This window comes from Magnolia sinica, chromosome 7 (assembly GCF_029962835.1).
Source record: "Magnolia sinica isolate HGM2019 chromosome 7, MsV1, whole genome shotgun sequence".
NCBI lineage: Eukaryota > Viridiplantae > Streptophyta > Magnoliopsida > Magnoliales > Magnoliaceae > Magnolia > Magnolia sinica.
This window is the reverse complement of record NC_080579.1, coordinates 83,125,027-83,144,831: the sequence shown is the minus strand read 5'-3', so window position 1 is coordinate 83,144,831 and position 19,805 is coordinate 83,125,027. Positions and strand designations below refer to the sequence as shown.

General features: G+C 38.4%; 1 protein-coding gene across 1 annotated transcript; it reads right to left on the bottom strand.

Moving 5' to 3' along the window:
• Positions 1 to 11,324: 11,324 nt before the first annotated feature.
• On the bottom strand, positions 11,325 to 12,284 carry LOC131252163 (probable calcium-binding protein CML25). Its single transcript, XM_058253029.1, has one exon. The coding sequence runs from the start codon at positions 12,124 to 12,126 to the stop codon at positions 11,527 to 11,529; it is 600 nt and encodes a 199-aa protein (XP_058109012.1). The 5' UTR covers positions 12,127 to 12,284; the 3' UTR covers positions 11,325 to 11,526.
• Between the last annotated feature and the right edge of the window lie 7,521 nt (positions 12,285 to 19,805).

Sequence of the window (19,805 nt, the reverse complement as noted above, 5' to 3'; positions counted from 1 at the left end):
CGACACAAATCAGCCCAACTTACCTGAGATTTTGGGGACTTGGGCAATAATACAAAGGATACTACCACACACACCCAACATGGGCAAGACCCTACACCAGATCCTTCAAGACAAAGGATACTACCACACACACCGGCCCCAAACTTCATAGAATAAACCCTCCACCAAGAGCATGTACATCCAGCAACCCAAGACATCTCTAGCCCTCACCAACAAGCCCAAACTACCTGAATCCCTTGAATAATATACCAGCTAATGCCGCGATAAAAGAGAGTTAAACCAAGAACCCATGTGAGTAGTTAAGTTTAATGACATTACACATGATACATGGGAGTGTTTGAAGTTGTAGTGACACATATAACACAAGTGACATATTAACACATTGGCGCACGTGGCATGTTGTCACGTGGCATAATTAGAGTGATTGAAGATGGACAATGGTGCACTTAGCATGTTGTCACATGTGGCATAATTAGAATGATTGAAAATGGACAATAGCATATGTGGCATAGCGACACATGAGGCACAAGCGAAACATGGATGGGAGCACATGTAGCATAGTAGCACATGTACCACAAAATGGGAGAAGGGCAATGATTGTTGAAAAATTATACAGAAATAATGTTTTTGGTAAAATATGAAAACCGAAAGCATTCTGAAACCAAGACAGGCTAAAGCATGTATTACAACGTTGTCCTTAAAGCGTAATTTGCCCCTACTCAAATAGATTGAGTATGCTGAAAGGATACAGGCAAATTGCTTCTATGATACGACGAGCCTAATGTGGATCTGCATTCAGCAAATACAAAAACCTACTAATGGACTCTGTTACATAATTTCTGGCAGAAATAGGAAAAAAAAAAGGAAAAAACCCAAAAGGAGAAGAAGAAAATCAGTGTTAGACCACTGCACTGGTCTTATCTTCAGCTAATGGTTCAGATGAACCATTCTAGACCACATCGCTGGTCTGTTCTTCAGGCAATGGTTCAGATGAACCTTACTGTCTTGCTGAAACTTTCTGATTTATAGGAGAGGATATGAGTTTGCTGGAGTGTGTTGTGATAGTTTGGCAACCCATCCAGGCCCAATATATATAGGCTATGGTTGCTGGGAGTTATGGTCCAGGGAATTTAATCCAAATGATTGTTTCTAGTTGTTGGGAGAAACTAGTCGTTATTGGCAGTTTCTAACCGTTTTGCATGTGGTGTAATAGCTGCGGCATGCTGACCATTGTGAGACACTGGCTAGCTGTTTCTAGCTGTTGGGCTAGCCACATGCAATAGTTTCTGCATGGTTAGCAATCAATTGTGTGCCACTAGCGCCTCTACATCCACATATGCCCACGCCCTCGCACTGAGCCCGTGCCCGTGCCCATGCTCGAGCCTGAGTGCGAGCGCACGCGCAAGTCCGATGCACCTCAGTCCAAGTGAGTAAACATAAAGGTATTCCACCTCTCTTATATAAATCAAAGAATTTTTTCCTCCTTTTCCAATGTGGTACTATTCCCAAAACACTTGAAAAAAGTATTTTGCAAACCCTTTTTTTAATATGTATATAATATATTTTTTAATTAAAATATATATAAAAAAAATACTTTTACAACAATCCCCCACTTGTTTTTTAAAATATATTTATCGAAAAAATATTTCTACCAGAATAGAAACAGTTTATATGTATAAAGAAATATATCTTTCGATTTGAATCTTCCCTTAGTGTAAGTATCTTAAAGCTTTATCGAAATGACTGGTAGCCACAACGTTGAACCAGTTATTCTTAGATAACAGAGCTGGATAAACTATACACATATTCACTACTTTATATTTTAAATTTCCCACAATCTTGCTTAGCAAAATTAATGGCCATGTGCTCATCCTATTTCATGAACGATCCCGAGAGAAACTCCAACTATCATGAGAGACGATACCATCTCTACGTCCACATAGGTGAAATCCTTCTAGTGTCTTCATTACTATAAGACACTTGTCTTTTAGACTGGATTTCATTAAGAGTTCTAAGACTCAACCCTCTTTAGTAACGCTCGGTACTTATCTATTATGGATGAGGTCGTAAAAAATTTCAGTGTTGAAAACTTTTCACATATCAGTAACTTATTTTTACCCATTAAACCCAAAATTAGAGATTTTCTGATTTTAGGTTGGGTTACCATCACTGGTGGAACTTCGGTTGAAGAGTTTCAAGTCCATCCCTCTAGATGTTGCCTTTACTACCTCTCTCGGTAGAGGTTTAGTAAAAGAGTCCGCTAGATTATTGCTTGATTTCACATAGGAAATAACAAAGATTTCATCTCGAATCAATTGTCTGATATAATCATGTCGAAGACTTATATGTCGAGACTTACCATTATAGGTGTCGTTATAGACTCTAGCTAATGTGGCTTCACTATCACAATGTAGTGACACAGCCGATATAGGCTTTACACAAAAAGAGATTTCTAGTAAAAGATCCCTTAGCCACTCAACCTCTTTGCGTATTGCAGCCAGGGTTATAAATTCAGACTCCATAATCGAGTGTGTTATGCAGGTCTGTTTCTTGAATCTCTAAGATACAATTGCACCTCCTAGGGTGAATACCCACCTTGTAGTAGACTTGTTGTCTCCCGCACTTGATATCTAGCTCACATTAATATATCCTTCCAATATGGTAGGAAATTCTGAATAAAATATCCTTAAGTATTTTATTGCTTTTAAGTAACCAATGACCCTACTAATTACATTCCAGTGTTCAGTACTAGGGTTACTAGTAAACTTACTAAGTTTACTCACGTCATATGCGATATCTGGTCTAGTGCATTGCATAGCATACATAAGACTCCCTATAGCACTCACATATTTTAGTTGTGCAATTGCTCTTCCGTTATTCTCTTTTAGCTTAATACTTGGATCTAATAGAGTTTTTGCTTCTTTAATATTCAGATGGTTAAACTTGTTTAATATATTCTCAATATAATGAGATTGACACAAAGTATTCCCCACAATGAGATAAAAACCTCTTTGTTTCAGTTACACCTTCCATTTTATTACTAATTATTAACATATCATCAACATATAGACGAATAATAGTAATACAGCTACCATCAACTTTAAAATATATACATTTATCAGCTATATTATGCATGAAACTATGAGATAGTATTTTGGAATGAAACTTCTCATGCCACTGTATTGGTGCTTGTTTTAATCCATACAAAGATTTAATTAATCTATACACTTTATTTTCATTTTATGGTAGAACGAATCCTTTAGGTTATTTCATGTATACCTCCTCATTGAGGTCACTACTCAAAAATGTCATCTTTACATCCATTTGGTGGATGTGAAGATGATGTATGGAAGCTAGTGCAAATAATATCCTAATGGATGTTATCCTAGTTACATAAGAATATGTGTCAAAATAATATATCCCTTCTTTTTGTTTAAAATCCTTAGCTACTAGTCAAACTTTAAAAGTTTGGATAATCCCATCAATGTGATAATTCTTCCTAAATACCCACTTACAACCTATAGGTATAGAACCTAGAGGTAAGTTTACTAGTTCCCATGTTTGATTTAACATTATAGATTCCATTTTATTATTAATAGCCTCTTTTCAAAAAGCTAAGTCTCTAGAGGATATAGCCTCTTTATATGTTTTAGGATCATCTTCTAAAAGATAGCAGTCATTACGATAGGTATTTTTTTATTAATAGCCTCTTATTATTAATAGCCTCTTTTCAAAAAGCTAAGTCATTACGATAGGTATTTTTTTATAACATTTTCTCTATCTCCTTCTAAAAGATGGAAAAAGATGCACTGAAAGTCTATATAATCATCGTCTAGACTCTTCTCTATTCTTGTCCTTTGACTCCTACGAGGTTCAATAGGAGTTTTCACTATTTGTGAGTTATACTATTTGGTTCTCTATCAGGAGTTTAGACTTCATTATCCTTTGACTCCAAGGATAGTGAGTTCTCAAAGAACTCAACGTCTCTTGATTCTATTATAGCGTTAGACTCTAGATCTATGATTTTATAAGCTTTACTATTTTGTGCATACCCTAAGAAGGCGCATTTAATAGCTTTGAGTCCTAACTTAGTTCTTTTTGGATTAGGAGTTCTGCAATATGCAAGACACCTCCGCACTTTAAGATATCTTAGGTTAGGTTTTCTACCTTTTCATGTTTCATATGGAGATGTTTTATATTTCTTAGATGAAATTCTGTTTAATATATGATACGCTGCAAGCAGTGCTTCACCCTATAGATTGAGTGACAACTTTGCTTGTATTAGCATTGAGTTGACCATCTCTACTAATGTCTTATTCTTCCTTTCTATTATTCCGTTTTGTTGAGGTATGTATGGTATAATATATTAATGTATTAGTTCATGTTCTTCACAGAAGTTATTAAATTTATTAGAAAAGTATTCTCCTCCTCTATCGCTACGGAGAATCTTTATCTTCTTATTTATTTGGTTTTCTACTTCTACTTATATACCTTAAAGATGTTCAATGCTTTATCTTTGCTCTTTAAAAGGTATACATACACATATCTAGAACAATCATCAATAAAGGTTATAAAGTACCTTCAACCTCTACGAGTAAGAATGTCGTTTAACTCACAGATATCACTATGCACAAGATCAAATACTTAAGATGATCTCTTGACATTTAGAAAGGGTTTCTTTATCATTTGGATCGTATGCACACTTTACATTTATCGGTTTCATTTTATGTTTGTGAGATTAAACCATTTTTAGCCATGAACTTCAAGGTACTATACCCGATATAGGCTAGTTTATCATGCCATAGTCCAACGGATTCAACCATATACGCAGAAGTGTTGCTTTCATTTAGAGAAAACTTGACCATACCGTTATAAGCATATCCATTTTCAACAAAATTCTCATTCTTCGACAGATTCAGTTTTCCTGATTCATACACCACCCTTATTCTTGGTTTGCCCAAAAGATCTCCAGAAACTAAGTTTTGCCTCATGTTTGGGATGTGAAATACGTTTGTTAGAATCACTTTCTTCCCAGAGGTAAATATGAGTTCGACGGTTCCTTTACCGACAACCTTCGATCGGACTTCACTATCCATTTGGACTTCTTGACCATTGGTCAATCCTCATAGGTTTTGAAGGTTGATTTATCATAGCAGACATATACAGTAGCGGCAGTATCGTACCACCAACTGGGAACATTTCCTTGGATTGTGTTCATCTCAGCGATCATTGCCACAATATCACATTCTACTACACTAGCTTCTTTTTTAGATTTGCGATATCGATAAACTCGAGCATAATGCCCGATTTTCCCACAGACATGGCATGGGCTTTTAAACTTTTCGTTCTTCTTCTAGGTGTTTTTCTTGAATTTTCCTTTATTAAGTTTCAGGAAATCGTCCTTCTTGGGATTCTTATTGTTTATATTTTCTACTGCGTGTGCTTTGGACGAGGAATTCTTGTTAGTATTCGTTTTATCGCGGTTGCAGGATTCTTCCTCAATTCTTAGATGTTTCTGGATTTTTTCCATTGTGTAGTCCTCAGTCTTATGCAGCAACTTCTTTCTATAGTTTTTTCACATTGGGGGAAACTTAGCAATAATAGCCTCGACTTGGAATGATTAGGAAGATCAATCATAATGGCTTTGATCTTATTTACTATTAGCTGTAATTCTTGGATTCGAGTCAGCAGCGGTTTGTTACATATCGTGTTATAGTCGAAGTACTTAACAATCAGGAACTTGTTGGTACCTTCTTCTTAAGCCTTGTATTTGAACTCTAGGGCGGTCTAGATTTCTTTTGCTGATGATATTTGTGTGTACAGATCATACAAACGGTTGGAGAGCGCATTCAAGATGTGTCCATGACACAGGAGTTTGTCTTTAGCTCATTTGGTGCGGGCAAGGATCTGTTCAGGTGTGTCTTTATCAAATGCTTCAAGTAATAGTTGCAGAGTTAGATCTAAAATATAATAGATCTTAAGTGTCGTCAAAAGAAACTTGAGTTTGTCTTACCATCTGATAAAATTGGTTTCATCAAACCGATCAAGACGAATCAAGTCCTGATTCATCAACTTGATAGATGATACACTATCGGCTTCTATTAAAAATTACGTTTTAAGATTGTTGAAAAATTATACAGAAATAATATTTTCTGTAAAATATGAAAACCGAAAGTATTCTGAAACCAGGACAGGCTGAAACACGTATTTGAATGTCGTCCTTAAAGCATAATTTTTCCCTGCTTAAATAGATTGAGTATGCTAAAAGGTTACAGGCAAATCGCTTCTAAGATATGACGAGCCTGATGTTGATTTGCATTCAGCAAACACGAAAACCCACTCATGGAACTTTGTTACACAATTTCTGGCAGAAATAGAAAAAAAGAAAAAACTCAAAAGGAGAAGAAGAAAATCAGTGTTAGACCACTGCATTGGTCTTATCTTCAGCTAATGGTTCAGATGAACCGTTGTAGATCACATTGCTGGTCTATTCTTTAGGCAATGGTTCAGATGAACCTTGCTATCTTGCTGGAACTTTCTAGTTTATAGGAGAGGATATGAGTTTGTTGGAGAGTGTTGTGATAGTTTGGAAACCCATCCAGGCCCAGTATATATAGGTTAAGGTTGCTGGGAGTTATGGTCCAGGGAATTTAATCCAAATGATCGTTTTTAGCTTTTGGGAGAAACTAGTCGTTATTGGCAGTTTCTGACCATTTTGCATGTGGTGTAACAACTGCTGCATGCTGACCGTTGTGAGACACTGGCTAGCCGTTTCTAGCTGTTAGGCTAGCTATATGTAGTAGTTTCTGCATGGTCAGCAATCAATTTTGCCCCACTAGAGCCTCTACAACCACACATGCCCACGCCCTCACACCGAGTCCGTGCCCGAGCTCTAGCTCGAGCGTGCGCGCAAGTCCGATGCACCTCGGTCCAAGTGAATAAACATAAAGATACTCCACCTCTCTTATATAAACCAAAGAATTTTCTCCTCTTTTTCCAATGTGGGACTATTCCCAAAACACTTGAAAAAGGTATTTTGCAAACCCTTTTTTTAATATATATATATATATAATATTTTTTAATTAAAAATTATATAAAAACAACACTTTTACAACAATGATAAGTTGGCACATGTGGCACATGCGAGGTGTTTTGAACATGTGAGGCCCAATTGAAGATAGATGGTGACACATGTGAAGGTTTCACGTCTGTTGCATAACAAAAGATGGACAATGAAAAGTTGGTACATATGGCATATTTGAGGAGCTTTGTACATGTGGGACCCAAGTGAAGATGGATGGTAGCACATGTGGCATAGTGTCACGTGTGCTACACAATAAAAGGTGGACAATGGAAAGTTGGCACATGTGAGGCACTTTTACAAGTGATTTCTAAATGAAGATGGATGGTGGCACGTGTATGATGCATGAAAGGGACGAATAGGGAAGAATATTATCTCCTCTATATGGTATGAACCTTAACTCTACATGGTGTAATAGCTCTTGAATCCACATGAAATAAAGAAAATTTTAAAATATTTTATTCATGTCTCTAAAACAAAATTAGAATGCTTTAAATAATAAAACATAAATCTTAATTAAGAGTCCTAATTTGACTAAAGTGGAATTTACCTAAAATAGTAAATATTACTAAATATTGAAAGTTCTAATTTAATCACATGGAATAATTTCTTGTACGATTAGAAGCAATTCTTAAGAAGAAATCATATACTAAAACTTTAAAACCAAGAGATATTGAGTCATTTTCTCGTGAAGTAGTGTGACGTGATCCACTTATGTTTGTCGGTTGGCCTTGGATGGCATGTTCCCGTCAAAATTCATATATCATATTCCGTAACGATACTCGGATCAAAAGTTACGGACGATTTCCAGTTCGCAACTACAATTTCTCTATATCCTGAATGAATTTCTTTGATTTGGATGCACCTGAGGCCCAATTATGACATGGGCTACGTAGGACTAGAGCTGGATTTGAAGGAATTGATCCACTTCTATTCAGGCTTCTTTGGATCCATTTGTACTAACAATACGTCCGGGGCCTGCTCTACATGAACGTGGCATTGTCACATGTATCACACAACCAACGATGTACAATGGAAAGTTGGCACATGCGGCACATTTAAGGGCTTTGTAGACGTGGACCCAAATAAAGATGGACGGTGGCAGATGTGGCATAGTTCACAAGTACCACATAGACATTGCAAAGTTGGCACATGCAGAACATTTGAAATGTTTTGTACATGTGGGGCCCAAGTGAAAGTGCTTTATGTGGTATGGGCACCAGGAAATTTCTAACAGTGGGCGTTCAATCCCCACTGTTTTCCATGTGCTCCACGTGAGATTTGGATCCATCTCTTGTTAAGGACCATGCTTAAACTGACCATGGTCAGGACCCCACTTAGTAAGCAGTTACCTGACTTCACTTAATAGGCATACGATTTAGAAGACTACGCCCATAAAGGTGAGCACTATGCCAATTCCAGGAAATCGTACCTACGAGGGTAACCAGTTTCTAAGAGATTTTAGAGAAACTGTTACCAGCGGGTGCGGATTAGGTGAGGCAGGTAACAGTTTTGCCGGCTCATTTTAGGGCATTCTACCTACAGTTTATCTGAATGATAATAACCCTATAAACGGTTTGGATATTATATAAACATCATGGTAAGTACGTTTTCGTTCCCAATGTTTCATTTGGTGAGGCCCACCTAAGTTTTGAATCTGCCTCATTTTTAAGCTCATGTACTCTTGTGGTCTTTAAAAGGAGATGGACGTGATCACAGATATAACTTTGTGCCCAGGATTAGAGCTGTACATAGGGGTGTACACGAACCGAGCTAGCTCGGTTAGCTCACTCGACTCGACTCAAAAAAGCTCGATTTGACTTGGTTCGAAGCTGAGTTCAAGCCGAGTTCGACTTGGCCCCAACTCGACTCAACTCAAATCATAATAGTTCGGTGACTCGGTTTCTTTGATATTGATGTTGCTCACCAAGTGTTTGATGAAATGACTTAAAGAGTGTGGCTGGTGGCAAGGAAGGTATGTATATGAAACCAACACCCTTTTTTTCTTGATTTTTTATGTTGCTTAGAAGGTATTTGATAAAATACATGTAAAACCATTGCTGCTATCTCAAATACAATGAGATTTGAAAGGTGCAGTACAGGTGTTTGTGAAAATGCCTCAATGGTGAACTTGACTCGATCTTGGCTCGAACTCGGCCCGAGCCGTTGACCAAACCGAGTCGAGCTGGCCAATCAGGCTCGAGGACTGAGCGGAGTCGAGTTCGAGCTGAAGTCAGCTAGTGGCCGAGCCGAGCCGAGCTGAGGCCAGCTCAACTTAATGTACGCCCCTAGCTGTATGCGAACCAAGTTAGATCGGTTAGCTCGCTTGACTTGACTCAAAAAAGTTTGATTCAACTCGGTTCAAAACTGAGTTCGAGTCGAGTCGAGCTGATTTTTTGAGCTCAGAAAAAATTTCGAGCCGAGTTCAAACTTGCCCGAGCTCGATTTGACTCAGATCAAACCCCAACTCGAATCGAACTCGGATCGAACCAGTTCGGTGACTCAGTTATTTTAATATTGATGTTGCTTAGCAAGTGTTTGATGAAATGACTTAATGAAGTGTCAACCGGTGGCAAGGAAGGTATGGATATGAAACAAATACCTTTGTATCTTAATTTTTATGTTGCCTGAGTGTTTGATGAAATATCTATGTAAACCAATACTGCTACTTTGCATTATGTGAGAAATTGAAAGTGCCCTTCATGTGTTTGAGAAATTGCCGCATAGGCTCGAACTAGTCTGAGTTACTGACCGAACCAAGCCAAGCTGGTCAGTCAAGCTCGAGGACCGAGTTGAACCGAGTTCGAGCTAGGGTCATCTACTGGCTGAGCCAAGCCAGCTTGACTTGGTTTGACTCATGTACACCTCTACCCAGGATCACATGCAATCCGCTTTCTGATCGGGAGGTGGATTAGGTGTTACCCAGTAACAAGTTAGCTGGTGTTACCCTGATCACGCCGTCCATCCAATTTTCAATATTATTTAGGATGTGGATAAAAAATTAAGAAGATCCAAATTGCAAGTGGACCACACCACATGAAACAGTAGTGATTGAATGAACACTATTAAAATCTTTCTCTGGCCCACCGTAAGTTTTATTTGACATCCAAACCTCTTGATAAAGCCGGACGGATCTAGATGAAGGGAAAATACAAAGATGAGCTTAATCCAAAACTTGCCCACAATAAGTTTTTAATGGTCAATCACCACAGTTTCCAGTGGTGTGGTTCCTGTGGTCCACCTGAGATCCAAATCTGCTTTTAAGATCTGGGATAAGTCCTAAAATGAGATGAACGTGGATCGGTCAAAGTAACATACTAACGTGTTACACAGGTAACACCCAGTCCGCTACGGCTCGATCATACCCATAAACACATCCCGAGTACTCATTCCTGACCGACCAAAAAGTGGCCCAGTAATGGATGTAAACAAGTTGGACGCGGATTGCGTCCTACCCCGCCCCTCCAGCTTGAAACGGGTACAAGCTTTGAGTGGCCACTGTCATGTATGGGTTTTATCCACACCGTCCATCCATTTTTTTCGTATCATTTTAGGGTATAAGCCCAGAAATGAGGTATATCCAATGCTTAAGTAGACCACACCACAGGAAGCAGCAGCGATAGTGATTCTCACCGTTGAAAGTTTTTTATTTTCCGTCCAAACTATTAATAAAATTACATAGACCTGGATGAAGAGAAAGCACAAATATCAGCTCCATCCATCCAAAACTTCTGTGGCCTCAAGAAGTTTTCAATGGTAAGAGTTTAATACCTCGTATAGTCTACTTTGATATTTGTATCTGCCTCATTTTTTGGATTATAACTTAAAATGATAAAAAATAATAATAAAGAGATTTTATTTTATTTTTTTAAATAACGATGGATGGACGGAGCGGATAAGACCCATACAAAGCTCCTTCCCCGTTCCCAACTGGAGACGGACGGGGGTAGAAGAAAAAAGAAAAAAAGTCGTCAAAGAGGCAAGACCATGAATTGGTACACCGCACTGTCCCACTGCGCATTTGTTACCTGAGCAATCATCAGAATCGTTCAACTGTTGCGACTTACCAGCCAGGGCCCCAAACCGAACCAATTGAATAATCCCAACCATTCGACTGGTAATTCGAATAATCCATCAAACGGCTCAGATCATCCACTACAATGGACTACTACCACTAAAGAGTGGGACCGGCCCACTGGATGTATGGTCCATAAACCCAAAACCCAATACAGAAAACACCATCTAAAAAAATCTAATTTAAAATTAACAAATCTCTTGCATCTCTCAATTCCTTCACACAAAGATAAAAAATAAAAATGAATTAACCCACCCATAAAATCTTGATTTCATCAAGAAAAAGAAAAAAGAAATTAAAAATATATACATTTCTCAAAATCCCAATTCAAAACCACTTAGTGAAAGAAGGAAAAGAAACAGATGAAATCTCACCCTTCGATCTCCCTCTGCAACTTGAACGGCAGAGATTGTGTCATCATGATCTTGAATTCTTCGAAATCAATCAACCCATCCCCGTTACGGTCCACGCCACTAATCATCTTCTTGCAATCATCAACCGTACAATCATCTCCCAGACTCCTCAACACCTTCTGCAATTCTTTCGGCGAGATGGACCCGTTCCCATCGACATCAAAGATCATGAATGCATGGGTCAAGTCTTCAACGATCTTCGTTGCATCCACGCCGTTGATATTGAGCTCAATAAATTCATTCAAATCAATGAAACCATCACCGTCCGAATCAGCCTCTCCGATCATCGAGTGCAATTCTTCTTCGGATGCTGGGTGGCCTAAGCTGGCCATGATCGAGCCGAGTTCTGTCGATGATATCTTTCCGTCGCCATTGGCGTCGAACTTACGGAAGACGTCTTGGAGCTCATCGAGGTGCGTTCTTTTCAATCGATGAGGAGTGAAGGTAGGGTTGTTGGACGCTGGGTTGTTAGATGTTGGATTCGTGGTCTCGTGGGGAGAATTCAGGGCGGGTTTGGACTTCTTTAGGCCTTTCGTGAAGAAAGATCCAATACCCATGTCTTGGATTTTAGAGAGAGAGAGAGAGAGAGCTTTGGATTTCTTTTGGAGGAAAAAGGACAGAAATAAAGAAGTTTTGATGTGGTTCTTTGAGAGGGAGATTGGGTTTTCTTTCGTATGCAAATGCAACCACTAGAGGGAAAATAGAATGTTTTTAAAGAAAAAACTAGAGAGATGACTTAGAAAATTGTGGTAGAGCATGGTAGAGAGGGAGGATCCTAGTATATGCGGTCCCAGCCTCACCATAGACGGTGCGGCACTTACTGTGGGGTCCACCGTGATGTATGTATTTCATATCCACGTCGTATATACGTTTTTGCAATCATTTTAGAGCATGAGCCCAAAAAATATAGTAGATCTAAATCTCAAGTGGACCACACTATCGGAAACAGTAATGATTGAACGTATAACCGTTAAAAAAATTCCTAGGCTAAAGTAATGTTTCCTTAATGTTTATTTGCCATCCAACCTGTTGATATGGTCACATAAACCTACATGAAGAGAGAGAGAAAAAAAAAAAAAAACCATATATCAGATTCATCCAAAAATTGTGTCCCATTATCAGTTTAAAAATGGTTAATCAGAACTATTTCTTTTGATACGTTTCACCTGAGATCTGAATCTGTCTCATTTTTGGGCTTATGTCCTTAAAATGATGTTAAAAAAAAAATAAAAAATAAAATTGGAGGGCCAGCGTGGATATTGAATACGTACATCAAGGTGGGCCCGGAATAATGGCCGCACCATCTTGTATGGGGCTGGGGCGGCACCTAATCCGCTCCCGAGAGGGAGAATCGTAACAAGAATCCTTCGTAGGATAGAACTAGCGACCGAGGTCGGTACTGTTTACACGTGGCAAAACTATGTGGGACCTATCAAGATGTATGCGTTTTATCCACGCTTTTCCATCTATTTTCTAGACCATTTTAGGGCAAGAGTACAAAAATGAGGTAGATCCAAAGCTCAAGTGGGCCACACCATAGGAAACAGTGGGGAATGAACACCCCATCATTGAGAAATTCTTGGAGGCCATGGAAGTTTTGGACCAAGCTGACATTTGTTTTTCCCTTTTTTCATGTTTTTGTGACTTTTTGAACGGGTTGGATGGAAAATAAATATTATGGTGGGCCCTAGGACGGTTTTAACGGTGTTCATCATTATCCCCGCGGCTTCTCATGGTGTGGTCCACTTGAGCTTTGGATCTGCCTAATTTTTGTGCTTTTAACTAAAATGATCTAGAAAAATGGATGGACGGCATAGATAAAATACTTACATTATAAAGGGGCCCACGGAGTTTTGCAGGTATACAGTGTTACGATGGATGCGGTGTTCTATACACTACACAATCCGAATCCAAATCTTAATGTGAATCGTTATAATGAGATTCTGAAATGCCGTTGGAGTAGCTCTAAACATGGTTTGGAATTTATACGTAGAGAGACTTTGAGAGGCCGCGGAACATCATCTGTTTTACTAAAGATAATCCTAGCCATGAAAAAATAAAGTTGCCAATAGGCCGTTGATAATTCTGTCATTTTGTCTCCAAAAAATGAACGGATAGGATCTTTTGTGTGAATCCTATATTTTGCAGAGTAATCATGGCACATACATGGACACAAGAAGGGACCTCGCTACTGGACGGTGCTCGGTGGACTCCAAAATGATGTATGTTTTTATCCACACTGTCCATCCAGTTTGGATCACTATTTTAGGGTATGAGCCAAAAAATGAGGCGGATTCAAATTTCAAGTGGACCACACCACACTAAACAGTGGTGATTGAATGCTCTCCATTAAAAACTTCCTAAGGTGGCTGTAATGTTTATTTCCCATCCAACCTGTATGATTAGGTCAGACAGACCTAGATGAGAGAAAACGTAAATATCATCTTGACCCAAAACTTTTGTAGCCCCGTGAAGATTTTAATGGTTGACATTCAATCACAACTATTAATTTCCTGTGATGTGGTCCACATGAGGTTTGGATCTACCTCATTTTTATGGCTCTTCCCTAGAATTAGCTGAGAAAATGGATGGACGGTGTGGATAAAACACATATATCATGGTGGGCCCACATGTCACCGTCCAGCCGCAAGTCTCTACTGGCAGCGTCTGCGTACTATCAGCTTTTGTAAGCCTTCTTTTGGTGGGTATGGATTCGTGAGAACATAGACCATCCAATTTGTTAGACTTTAGAGCATAGGCTGAAAATGGAATTGACTGGATGATCCTGACCACCCACCAAATCATGCATTATTTTGGAAATGGTAGGTCATCTAAATTCAACCGATGAAATTGGACAGGGATGAATGTCTCATAAATGCAAAATACTCAATCTATGTTCGATCCCTCAACCATCCACTAAATGTCCACAGACCTGATAAGCAGATAATTAAATAAGCTTCGTGTTTTTTTTTTTTTTTTTTCCTTATCTTTTTTGTTATGATTTGGATAGTTGAATTTGACTCATTTGTATGGCTGGTTTACCATTTTTAAGTGGCTGTGTATCATCCACCGCACCGCCAGAGTATTACATGTTTTTCTCAACAAATTAACGGTATTGAAAACTCTCACTAAATCACGCCACTAGTAATTAGAATTCGCGATTCTCGTACTATTTTAGTCGAAGCAGGAAGCTTCCTGGAACTTTCGGTACTTTAAATCCCACCACCTTTTGTCCCCCTAAAGATACTGTGCTCCAACTAGCATGGGGACATGTGGACAGTCCAATCAATAGATCTGGACCGTCCACTAGGTTTTGACCACAGTACATGGGCCCATGCACCCAAGACTCAGAGTGCTTTTTCATAGCCTTTCGTTTTCTAAGGCTTTGATCAAGTGGATTGGATCATCTGATCCAAGCGGTTGCTTGGAACCATAAGTACTTTGTTATGGGCCCCGCCAAATGGCTGGTTTGAATTGTTGAACAGATCTAGATTTTTAATGAAAGTTTCTTAGCTGTCATTTTGTAGGACGTGATTAGCAGGGTTAGAATCGTACGGCTGGTGTTATTTTTGCTCGTTGAATCCGGTAAGGTGACATGCACACTTTGAACGGTCCGGATTGATTTAATGGACTGACCCACTTGAATTAGGATCGAAATAATAACCCATACTGCATGCTTTGGGAGAACTGGTTCGTTTTTCCAAATAAAACACCATGTTAGTCTGGAATAGTAACACGTGAATCCCAATCCATAACGTTCGAATCATGGGCCTACTCAAGATAGGGTGTAATAAAAAAGAAAAAATCATACTGATCGGACGGGTGTAAAGAATCAATGCAGTGCAGAATCTAGATCGAGAAAGATGGTCGAAAAGAATAAGTGTCTGTCCATTTATTGAACATGATTCTCGGGTTACATCTCGTCGTAACCCTAATCATGATTTGGACGGTTTGGATGCACTATCCAGGGACTATGCCCGAGCAACATGTAATCAAGACTATCAAAAAGTAAAGCATGGGCTGCGGTTCCTATGTAGTGAGAGATCATGGAAACCTCATGCCCTTAGTTTGAAATCGAACGCATGGAAGCTTACTTTGATAAGATTATAAGGGGTCGTTTGGCACCTTGGATTGGAGGGGATTGGAGAGGATTAGAGGGGGTTTCAAATCCCCATGGTTGTTTGGCAGCATAAAGCAACCGAGGATTGCCAATCCAGGGGGTTTCCAATCCCCTCTTTGAGGGGGTTTGTAATCCAAGGTGAGAGCTTGGATTACACCTAAAATCATTTGAATAGTTGCATGTATAAATGTATGTCACTGTACACTATCATTCTACTGGGCACATGGCCCACTAACGATGATCAGCACCGTCCAAACATTGTTCATGTAGATCAGCACCGTCCAAATATTGTCCAGCACCGTCCAAATATTGTCCATATCAATCAACGATTAAAAATCGTTGGTTAGTCACTCAGACATGATCTTGTGCTTGCGGTCCATCTAAGACTTGGAATTTCATCACTTTTAGACAAAACATATATTTTAGTGGGCTTATCACAACCATAGTGTCAAAAATTATATATCTCACTAATTGGGGATATTAAAGTTGATTTAGTAATTAAATTCAAACCCCCGTGAATATACCATGTATGGGTATTTTTCAATTAAAGTTATTCACACTCAAGGGTACCAAACACACCGAGAGGATTGCCAATCCAGGGGGTTTCCAATCCTGGGGGTTGCGAATCCAGGGGGTTCCAAATCCACGCTCCCAAACAGGCCCTAAGTACTTATATTAGCATACATAAGGTTGTCAAATTTTAAAAGATAAAGATAAACAATGATATTGGTCAGATCCTAAGTACGGTCAGTTCGTAAGTATTCTACATAATTGAATATCAGCTGAAGATCAACTTATCATTTCAAGAAGACGTTGCTAGGCTTCAAGATTATTATAAATAGATAATATCTATATTTACTCACTAATAGGTGATATAACTCTAAAAAAACCTTAGATTAGGTGCTTTCAAAAATCATTTATTCGGGATTATTTTTGGTATATTTGTTCTAGAGTTTGGCTAGCCTAATTTTTGTTTCGACCGGTCTAACTTCTTTGGTTAATATAAGTTCAAGTTCGAGTTAAAATTCAAAATTTGTTAAAAATTCAGCTAGCCTAATTTTAAGTTCGGTTAGCAAAGTGAAATTCGGGTTAAATTCTAACAATGTAAATTTTTTATTTTTGCAAAAATTCAGACAACTGAACGGAGACTTTAGCTAGCCGAATTTTATATAAATTTTATCTCGCGCAATTCAATAACCATTAAAATGAATTCGGTAGAATCCAGCCAACTGAACCTACTCTTAGGGTAACTGAATTTTCAAACCATTTAGTTATAAATAGATCAGGTCTTCTCTTATTCCAAATTACAACAAAAAATCATTTCAAACCTTTCATAAGTGTGAGAGAAGGTTAGATCCTCGTCAAGCTTGTGCAGTATTTATAAATTTAGTTTATGTTTATTCAATTCCCTTTTTCAATTTAATCTCAATCATATTCTAAAGAGTAGTATATATTCTACTTGAGAATTAAGAGAATTAAATCTATAACAGTAGGATTTTTTATTTTTTTATTTTCTAAAATACTTTAAAACCATATACTCTTTTTGGCTAAGCGAATGCTGCCTCGTTCACATTTAAGAAAGAAGATTTTCTGCCACAAGCTTCAACCGCATCTTCAAATATACATTTGAATATAGATATTTTATTATTTTATTTCATTTAGGATTTTCTGAGATATTCTGTGAAAATTTCAATGGGTACAATTTGTGATAGCCCGTGAAAATCACAAATTGAGTTTTTATTTGTGATATCCTGTAAAAATCATAAAATATATTTTATTATAGTGAGCCTGTGAAAATTATAAGGAACTATATAAGATTGTTAAAACTAAAATTAGAAGTCGGTGTTGTATTTATTTTATCTTCTCTAACTAGTTTGAAATATTGATTTTAAAGATATTCGTGAAATAAGATTGTTCTGTTTACTATTTTAGGTAAAATCAAAATACTTTATATATTTCGATTATTTAACATTATCCTTTTCACCTCACTCCATCTATGACATCTATAGCTTATTTTTTTTTAAAGATATTCTTTACTCTTTGGGTAGGACCTACCATTTACTATCATAGCTCATTGAAATTTCATCCCTTAGATTAAAACCACATGTGAATTCTACCCACATGATCTAACGGTCATATGACCATAACATTGTGAATTTGATCCACATGATCGAACGTCCTCGAAGACAACGACATGGGTAACGCTTAAAAAACTAGATCGCATACAAATAGTCATCCGTTTCTGTCAAGGACACCGACGTAACGGGGATCCTAAAAAGAGGCCAAGCGGGAGTCGTGTACGTGACGGGCGCGGATTGCACACTGACCCTGCTAGTGCCGACGTCGGTGCTAGTCGGTTCACCATACGCCCACATGATCTATGTAATCTATCCACGCCGTTCATCAGTTTTGATAGCTCAATTCATGCCATGGGTCAAAAATGATGCAGATCCAAATATCAGGTGGACCACATCACACCAAAAAACAGTGATTGAAAGCCCACCATTAAAAAATTACTGATGGTCACAAAAGCTTTTGGATCTGAATGATATTTGTGTTTACCCTTCATCCAGCGGTTAGATGGCAAATAAACATTACAGTAAGGACTAAGGAAGTTTTTAATTCTTGGTAAGATTTATATTGGCCGTATTTTTTTAGACTCATGCCTTAAAATAAGCAGAAAAATGGATGGATGGCAAGGATAAAACACATATATCATGGTGGGGCCTAAATAGCACCAACCGGTAGCCACGTAAGTTCTGATTCCCTGCCGACGCTGCCACTAGCAAGTCGGTACTGGTCGGTGCCATGACGTATAATGTACGTGTTTTACTCACTCCTTCCGTCAATTTTTCCGGATCGGCCCAAAAATGGTACGTATCAAAATCTCATGTCACATCACAAGAAAGAAGGGCAGTTGAACTCTCACCCTTAAAAGCTTTATGGCACCAAACAAAGTTTTGAATAAACTGATATTAATATAGTCCCCTCTTCCTGATCTTTGTGACCTAATCAACAGACTAGATGTCAAATAAATATTATAGTGGACTGTAGGAAGGTTTTAATGGTGGGAAATTTAATAACTATTATTTTTCAGTGGTATTCTCCATCTTAGATTTGAATCTATACCCTAAAATATTGATCCAAAATGAATGTTAGACATGTATTCAACGGAAACGGATTGGCTACTGCCCCCTAAGGTGGTTGGTGCTATGTGGGCTCCACCATGATGTATGTGTTTCATCCAAGCCATCCATCTATTCTTAGAGATCATTTTTGCAGTATGAGTCCAAGAATGAGGTATATCCAAATCTCAAGTGGACCACATTACAGGAAACAGTGTTGAATGAGGGTTGACCATTAAAAACATTTTGGGAGTCATAAAAGTTGTGGACCAAGCTGATTTTTGTTTTTGCTCTTCATCTGGGCCTGTATGACCTAATCAACAAATTGGATGTCAAATAAACAATACCGTGGGCCTTAGGAGGATTTTAATGGTGGATATCCAATCACTATTGTTTTCATGTGGTGTGGTCCACCTGAGATTTATATCCCTCTCATTTTTTAGGATCAAGCCATAAAATGATCCGTAAAAATAGATGAACAGAATAGATGAAACATATACATCATGATGGGGCCCACAGAGCACTGACCACCAGCCACGGGGCCGGTGGCAGGGGTAGTAGCCAATCGGTTTCCAGATAAAACACAAATTAATGCGACGCTCGCGTAGCCCGAGCGGATTGGCTGGTTTACCATCCAACACGAATCTGGCTGATTTGGGTACGTGTCTAGAAAGAAGAGCCCTGCCGCTCCTCGAGCTCCGAGTTGTTCAAACGGTTCAAAGGAGATTAAAGTTACATGACACTTAAAATGAAGTATTTATTGTATACGCCGTAAATTCATTTTGCCAGCTCATTTTAGGTCATCAACTTAGAATTGATTTATATCCAAAACTTAAGTGGACCACTCTACAAATATGAGTGAGACTATAATTCTTTCCTTGGAAATATTGGCAGGGCCCACCATAATGTTTATTTTCCTTCCAAATATTTTTATAAGGCCACACATACCGGATGAAAAGGGAAAATAAATATCATTGGTCCAAAACTTGCA

Excerpts from the sequence above, each read along its gene's own strand:
- LOC131252163 (XM_058253029.1), bottom strand. The coding sequence starts at position 12,126 with ATGGGTATTGGATCTTTCTTCACGAAAGGCCTAAAGAAGTCCAAACCC.